The 8,662-nt window shown below is 37.2% G+C and overlaps 1 protein-coding gene across 1 annotated transcript; it reads left to right on the forward strand.

Moving 5' to 3' along the window:
• Positions 1-211: 211 nt before the first annotated feature.
• LOC110684828 (proteasome subunit beta type-2-A-like) lies at positions 212-6,324 on the forward strand. Its single transcript, XM_021861260.1, has 3 exons — positions 212-534; positions 645-768; positions 5,759-6,324. The coding sequence occupies exons 1-3, from the start codon at positions 377-379 to the stop codon at positions 6,116-6,118; spliced, it is 642 nt and encodes a 213-aa protein (XP_021716952.1). The 5' UTR covers positions 212-376; the 3' UTR covers positions 6,119-6,324.
• Positions 6,325-8,662: the final 2,338 nt, after the last annotated feature.

The following is an 8,662-nucleotide window of genomic DNA, read 5'->3' on the forward strand; positions in this document are numbered from 1 at the left end:
TAACAGGTGTTCAGTAGTATTGGGAGCATGAAAATTACTACTGATAATGTTTAGTACTCAGTAGTACTTTTTTACTTCTTAATAATACTTTCAATTTGTTATTATTTACAAAATTACCATTAATATATATTTATTTGCTTTTATGCCTTTAAACCCCTCCACCTCACCTCACCTCACGTTCTCATCTGCCCGAGTCCCCAACTTTGAGCAAACTTGTTCCTCAAGAAGCTTTTTCACCCAAATTAAAGAACAATTACAAAAGCATGCCTTTATTTTCTCTCTCCTCTTCTCACTCAAATCACACTACAAGAACCAAATTCCCCAACTCCTCTTTTTCCCCAAATCAAACTTCCCAAGATTCAAAGATCAAGCAAAAATGGAGTGTGTTTTCGGATTAGTAGGCAATGGATTCGCAATAATTGCAGCAGATACATCGGCAGTGAACAGCATTTTGGTGCACAAAACCAACGAAGACAAGATCATGAAGCTCGATTCTCACAAGCTTTTGGGCGCCAGTGGTGAAGCCGGCGATAGGTTCAATCTCTTAATTTTTCCCCATTTTTGCAAATTAATCAGTTGATTTGTGATTTTTTGAGGTTTAATTTGTAATTTATTGTTGGGATTTTTGTTTGATTGGTTTTCAGAGTTCAATTTACCGAGTTTGTTCAGAAGAATGTTTCTTTGTATCAGTTCAGAAATGGCATCCCTTTGACTACTGCTGCCGCTGCTAATTTCACACGGGGTGAACTTGCTACTGCCTTAAGAAAGGTATTAGGGCATTTTTAACATTTTCTGGGTTTTCGTAAATTTGAGGTTTTTTCGATTTGATTTGAATGTGTATGATGATTGCCTGTGAATTTTAGAATTTGAGGAGTTGCTATTTAGGGTTATTGTTGTTTAGTGATCCTGAATTTGTCATATGTATTGGTGACTTAGTTTGTGAATGTGGCCTATGTGGGTATTTGTCGGAGAAGGCGGTTTGGTGGAGGAGTTGAATATGTTGTGGATTACATTAAATCGCTGTCCAAAGGTTTACCCGAAAAGTTATAGGTCCGCATAAGGGTGATTAAGAACCTATCTTGGTTCATCAAGCTAGGTTTGGCTGGTATAGTTGTATGCAGTGAGTTGATGTAGACTATTAGGCAAAGGAAGACATTTTTCCACAATTAAGAGTCATAACCTTAAGCAATCTAAGTCGAAACTAAGATTTTGTTTGTGGAGTAACCTGTTAGTTTTCACTTATTTCTTTAACTTAACGCCAAACCATTGATAAATTGCATTGTTTTTATGCTTGGTTAAACTTATTTTCATTTCTTGTGCATTTTATGCAGCTATACATCACACTATAGATCAAAACTTTGCTTATAGGCTATGTTTTAGGTTGCTTTTCTATTCAATTTCTCAGGGTTTTGCCATAGGGTTTTGCAAAATGGTGTAAAATTTTGATTGGGTTGTATGGATATAATAGGTTGACATGTCAATTCTTAATTTTTCTCTATTTTTGGTGCTCATTGCTCGTCATGCTTTAGTACCTAGACGGATCTTTGAATATACTTGACATAAAAGTTCCATCTTCTTACTCTTTTATACATGCAATGTAAGCCTGAATTCACCTTGCATTTTTTATTTATACCTCTCTTAGCTGAATACAATAATGGATTCAATAGATGAGGATATTTTTGAAAAGTGAAAAATGCATCATAATTAATTATTTTGATATCCTACTACCTATTCTGTTTCTATATATAGAGAAGTTGTTTTAAGATATTTTTAACTAGCTTCACTTCATGTTCCTAACAAATAGACTTAAAGAAAACCTGTTATCTTCTTTTTCACGTGTGCAATTATGAGTTGCAAAAGTGTTGGGTTTGTATTGTTTCCAGAATACATCTGAGTTTTTCTACATGCCATCTAGAGGGTGGATGTAGAATAGCTTCTAATACAATTATAAGGGTTGGGAAATAAGGTTTTCATGACATGTCACTTTTTCCATAGGATGCTTAGTTTCATATGTAACATCTTTGTTTGGTTGAAAGGAAAATTTCACGAAAATAAGCATAAAACTATAAAAGCCACTGCCGTTTGGAAGCTACTAACATGTACATACTTAGCTAACTTGCCATGTACATCTATCTTCTTTACTTTTCCTTTTGGGTTGCTAATCTTGAGGGCAACTGAGTTTGATGTTGCAGCTTTGATCTTATTTAAAACCATTATAATATTACAATTTCAACATATGAATATATCAACTCAAAAGTGCCAAAGCTGCTACAGTGTACTGTCTTGACATCTTATCTTTTATCAAGATTACTTCAAGAGTAAAATTTGCCATATAATTTCTAGGCAATTGTGTTTATAGAAACTGCTCCACTATTGAAGAAAAAGAAAAAGACATTCATGTAATCATGTGTTTAGTTAGCTTATTGTTGAATTAATGCTTGTCTGGTCAAAATTTAGTTGTTGAAAAGTGCTGCTTGGTTTATTTCCTTGTTAAGTTCTATGATATCTCTAGGGGTAAACCTTTGAGCCGAGCCCGAATAGTGATAGGCTCGTTTTGAGCTCGTTTACCTCACAGCACTTGAAGCTCGATGAGGTTCAAAAACATGGGCTCGGCTTGAGCTTGTTAGTCTAGACAAATGTTCGGCTTGAGCTTCAAAAACACGGGCTCAATTTTGTGATTTTGTTGGTCTTTTAATATACTCGACTTGGGTTCGAATTCAAGCTTGGTTTGTGCTCAATTTCAAACTTGGTTTTGACTTCTGAGAGTTGATGACGGTGAGTATGGTGCTACATTTTGAAAGTTTAAACCCTTGATTTTCCTTGTGTGATGGAGTTGTGTCCCTATGCACGTTTCTTGTCCCAAACGAAAATTAAAAAGATTAAAAAAGTGAGAGAGGTGAGGAAGTATAGCCATAAAATTATGATAATAGAATATGAAACAATGAGGATAGAAGATATAGGATCAATTGCAGAGGTGTAGAATACAAGAGTACAAAAACAAGAGAAGAGATAAAGTAGAGGGAGGTGAAGAAAACAAAGAGGGACAAATGGAACAAGGGAGAGAGAGAGATTGTGAGGTTTATTTTTTTTATTTTATCTTAAGGATGTTACTTAATCATTCTGTTTTATTATTAATGACATATGATTCAATTAATTTATATTTTTGTTTAGATATAAGAAGTATGTTTTAATCGAGCTCATTCACGAGCTTTTCGAGCCAAGCTTGGGCTTGCTCGTTAAGTTTCCCAGCCGAACTCGAACTCGAGTCGAACCTCATCGAACCAAGCTTTGACTGAATCAAGCTCGAATAGTTCACAAACACGTGAGGCTCGTTGTCACCCTTAATTCATCACTGAGAAGTGGGTTCTGATTCTGCCACTTACAGTCATGGTTCTGATTCTTCTGAGTAGAGTTTTTTGTTGATAGATTACAATATAATCAACTAAAGGCGACCTGAGAATTGGCATCTGAGCTGTTAAATCTGACACCTGCTGCTTGTAGTATATTCTTTTATTTCAGGTAAATATCTAGAAAGCATCTGAAGGTTAAATGCTATTGAACACCCATTCATCCTCTTTGTTTATCTATCTTAAGCACTCAAAGTTACTCTTTCATCCATTTCTTCTTTGCCCTTTTTAAACTTATTCCTTTTTTATCTGTACATGCATTGCCGTGTTAAAACTTCCACAACCGCTATTTGTCACTACCGTCAGAAGGCAATTCCACTTTTCCTTCTGAACATAGGACCAGACTAGATTTGTTTCCCTTTAAAACTTATTCCTTGTTTATCTGTACATGCATTGACATGTTGTAACTTCCATAACTGCTGTTTGTCACTACCGTCAGAACGCAATTCCACTTTTTCTTCTTAACATAAAGCCAGACTAGATTTGTTTCTGATGCAACTAGAACATATATTGAACTTTTGCCCCCTTACCATTATCCAGTGCTGACTCTGCTGAGTAAGCTTTATATCAAAAATCAAACTTTGATTAACAGGCATATTTTCCTATTGTGATTGTTCTAGTAAATTTTGTTTATTCCTTAAATTATGTTTCCAGCAGCATCAGTTGTGCGCTGGTGGGCACTGGGGATGGTCGGATGGGGAGTATGGGATTTGAGTGGAGGGACAGGAATGTGATGGACCGTGGACGTTTAATAAAAGTTGATGGAGATGATACTTACTGATGGTGTCAAGGTTACTTTGATTGTGATGAATGATCAAGAGTGTTACTACCATGTCAAATAAAGAAGGATGGAGGGAAGGAGAACGATAGAAATTATAAGAATCATCAACTATTACGCCATGCTACCTATATATATATCCTTTGGTTACCTACTTGATAAAAATCGGTCTTCATGTGATGTGGGATCCACCTTTTCTTCATCACATAACCTTTTTCTCACATTTTTTAGACTTTCTTACTTCTACTGTCCTTCTATATCCATTTTTTATGACATTAATAATATTTGGTCCACCCCTACCTTCTCTATTATAAATGCGGTCCAAACTAAGATAAATCTTGGATGGACGGAGGATTTGTGTTCTTATGTTTTCTTGGATGTCCAAGTCAGTCAACACGTGTGGTCTCTGGTAACTGATTATTAAGACTCTATATCCAGTATATGAGATTTGGGCCACTGTGGTTTTGCTGATAAGGGAGGAGCAGCATGTTTCCCAAAATTTTCTTCATCTCCTTGACAAAGCTTTGCAAATGTGAAATTGGTTGATTGATTGATGTGAGCCTCTATCAAGGTGTCAAATATGCATATCCATGCTCTTAAACCTCTAGTGCTGAGTGTTTCTGTGAGTAGTTGTCTTGAAATGACTTGGGATGTCAGATGGTACTGTTAAGTTTAGAGATGGTACACATAATAATGTTCCATATATCTCATTTGTCATTATGCTTGGTGGATGGGACGCCACATTGAATGCTTACAACTACTATTGGTAAAATATTGTCCATATATTCTACTTCGTATTTGATTATGCATACTTTGCTATAGCCAGTTACTTTTTGTTAGAAGTTTCTGTTATTCGTGCCTTTCATATTTTACTGTCCACCAAGTTTGCTAAGTTCTATGCAATTCTATATTATGCTTTGACTTTGTTTGATTGCTTCAATATTTAGTTTTAAGTTTAGTGCTGATGCACCACAGGTTCTCCGAGCATCTATGTCGCGTTATATGTGTTGCGCATTTAATTGAAAAGCTTTCGGCTACTGAAATTGGGATTTTGTTTGTAATTTTGATAAGAATCATAATAACATAAAGAGGAATCTGAATAGAAGAGAGTAGAACTCAATTTAAGGATGTAAACACTTCATTTTTATTTTTGTTTGTTTGTTTGTTTGTCGTAGTAGTAGAAGTAATAGTAGTAGTTGTAGTAGTAAGTGATGCCCCTGTGAGCTTAAAAATAGGATTTCAGCTCTAGTATTGGGTATTTAGTCTGGCTTTCTTCCTTTCTCTCTAAATTAGGCTGTGTTTTGATGCTTTTTTCCATAATGGTCTCATAATTTCTGGTGTAATCATTATTTTTAGAAGAGAATTTTCTAATATATTTCCCTGAAATTGTTTATGCCTTTTCCATACTGCACTTGTCTCTATTTGCATTCCCCTGATCAGATTTCCTCTATTCCCAACTCCATCCTCCATAACGCTTCCTTCACTTTATTTGGCTTATTTGAACTTGCGAATTCCATTCAAGAACAATCTGATCACTTGTAGTCTCTTGACACTTATCGTTGTTTATTTGCAGAATCCATACTCAGTCAACATAATTCTAGCTGGTTTTGACCAAGACACTGGACCATCACTATACTTTATTGACTACATAGCAACTCTTCACAAGGTAGATAAAGCAGCATTCGGCTATGGTTCCTACTTTGCTCTCTCCATGATGGACAGGCATTACCGTAGTGATATGTCAGTGGATGAGGCCATCAAACTAGTTGATGATTGCATAGTGGAGATCAGGACTAGGCTGGTTGTAGCTCCACCTAATTTCGTGATCAAAATTGTTGATAAGGATGGAGCTCGTGAATTTGCCTGGCGCGAATCCATTAAGGATCAGGCTGTTGCAGATGCAAATGCTGCTGCTGTTTCTGCTTCTGCCTGAGGGTATCTGGTTGTTTAGTGAAAAATAGGTCTTTTTTATACTTTCTGAAGGTGCTAGCGTTGATGTAACAGGATGATTTACTATGTTTAAAACTGTATGTCCTTACTTTGGATTTGTCATCTTGAGATTTTACCCCACTGTTATCATTGATGCTGAAACAACTATCAAATTGATTGATCTGGTTAAATTATCACCATGCTAATCTTAATTTGTCTGATAATCGTGGAAGGTTGAGTGTACACCTCACCATCTCCGTTCTACATATTCCTATTGCTTGGCCTTCCCACTCTACTTAGTTGGAATTTTAAGCCTCGCATTATACGATTACGAAGTGCGTGTTGGTACGAGTAAGGAAAAGGATATGGAATCTAAACAAATAAAGAGAAAGGGTATTATAAAGTGTTGCCATTATTTGTTGGTTGATATGCACTTGTGACAAGGGTTAAATCGGTCGCTACAATCTAACTCTCAATCAAACAATACTTATACGAACACCCTATAACCAAGTACAATGGCAAATAAAGGTTCGGTCCACGAGGAACGAGAGTAATTGCAAATCAATCTTAAACCTAAGCTAGTTCGAAATCAATGGAAAATGGTGTTCTAAAATACTACTAATAAGATGGAATAAATCAATAAACTAAGACACTAGGGAGAACGGGAATTCACCAAACCATCGGTAACTACGCAACAAGGAATCACAGAGACAAACGGGATATGCAAAGACTATATGTCTGATCAATATCATGTGATAGGAAGACAACGGGCAATACTAAGCTTGGATTTCTCATGCACTTAACATTACTCGATACATAATCAAACCACATTCAATAATGAAATACTCAATTCACAATCTCTTGTTCAAATCAAGGATATCATGCAATCAAATTCAAGATTCTAGGTTAGCTACTCCTATTATAATGAATTAACATGCAATCGCATATAATCAATTTAATCACAATCCGTTTATCAAAATCAATCCTCAATTACATAGATTACCTAGGCTGGGTTTCATCCCGAAACCCTAGCTAGGAGACTACTCACACATATTCATAATCAAAGCAATAATGAATTCCAAAAGCATAATAGATATAAACATGAATTCTGATTAAGGAATAATAAAGCTTGATTAATAAACAAGAATGAATAATACCAATTGTATTGATGCGAATCAATGGAAAAGTTCAGAACTTTGATATCCGTCGTCAATGAATAATACAAAGAACCTTCGCAAATCTTGCTTCAAATCAATCCAAGAAAACTAAAATCTCTAGGAAATTCTCTAAGAAAACTAATGAATCTCTAATACTAAGAACGTTCTCCAATAACTCTCTACAAAAGCTCTCAAAACTATCTCTAAAAACTGTCTCCGGAATCCTCTTAAAGTTGGGCCTTATATACGTCTTCTAATTCGGAGAAGTCAAGCGCGCAGTTAACCCTGGATCAGCACGGCCGTGCTGTATTTGGCACGGCCGTGCTAGCTTGTCAGTAAGTAAACCGGGTTTCTTCTTCAAATTGGCACGGCCGTGCTATATATGGCACGGCCGTGCAGCTTCCTGGCACGGCCGTGCTGAAGTTGGCACGGCCGTGCTAATGCCTGGCACGGCCGTGCTGAATCTGGCACGGCCGTGCTGAATCTGGCACTGGCACGGGCATGGAAATTGGCTTGGCACGGCCGTGCTAATGCCTGGCACGGCCGTGCTGAATCTGGCACGGCCGTGCTAATGCCTGGCACGGCCGTGCTGAATCTGGCACGGCCGTGCTGTCTTCTTAAAACAGTCACAACTTCTTATCCAGAGCTCTTTTTAAGGCGTGCAATATATCGTTGGAAAGCTCTTCAAGTCTACTTTCCAATGCAATTAGAATCACTCCATTATCATTTGTATACCGAAAGTTGTGAGCAAAATAGTGAACAGGTGTCATATTTGTGAACTGTTCTGCCTTGCCTGCTACTTAACTTGCCTTTCAAGGCCTTGAGAACCGCAGCAAAGCCTTAGCTTGGTGGACTAGGATCGATAATAGCCTGATTACGCACCAATGGTTCGGGACTCGACATAACTTGGTCAACTATACCTGTTATCACACCAAAAACAGACCGAAACCCGTGAAGCACGTAATATGAAGGAAACGAGTGTAACAAGGCAATAAACGACCAAAACGGGCCTAAATACATCCAAAATCACCCATTTATATGCCTTAAAGCGCGCCCTAATGTGCGCTTGTCAAAATCCCCCAAGCTACACTTTTGCTAGTCCTCGAGCAAAACTAAGGGATACACACACACACATGATCAAATAAACTATTGCCATTACATATAAATCCAATTTAGCACGGAATGAAGTCAATGGATCCTACTTAGAACAACCATGCACGGAATGAAAACTCACTCAAACAAGCAACGAGACACACAATCCAAGGTATCGTTGATCAAAATGCAAACAAAACCTAAACCAAGCATAGAGAACAAAGAAGTCATGCTTCCCTCTAAACCCAACCAAACCGGCCACGTCCTCCCCTTTTGCTTCAAATCACCACCCTAATTGG

This window comes from Chenopodium quinoa, unplaced genomic scaffold (assembly GCF_001683475.1).
Source record: "Chenopodium quinoa cultivar QQ74 unplaced genomic scaffold, ASM168347v1, whole genome shotgun sequence".
NCBI classification, from domain to species: domain Eukaryota; kingdom Viridiplantae; phylum Streptophyta; class Magnoliopsida; order Caryophyllales; family Amaranthaceae; genus Chenopodium; species Chenopodium quinoa.

What these genes read in the sequence shown, in the direction of transcription:
- LOC110684828 (XM_021861260.1), top strand. Translation starts at nt 377, where the DNA reads ATGGAGTGTGTTTTCGGATTAGTAGGCAATGGATTCGCAATAATTGCA. An exon ending in AGTGGTGAAGCCGGCGATAG is followed by an intron (nt 535 to 644) that starts GTTCAATCTCTT and finishes ATTGGTTTTCAG; the next exon opens with AGTTCAATTTACCGAGTTTG. An exon ending in TTGCTACTGCCTTAAGAAAG is followed by an intron (nt 769 to 5,758) that starts GTATTAGGGCAT and finishes GTTTATTTGCAG; the next exon opens with AATCCATACTCAGTCAACAT.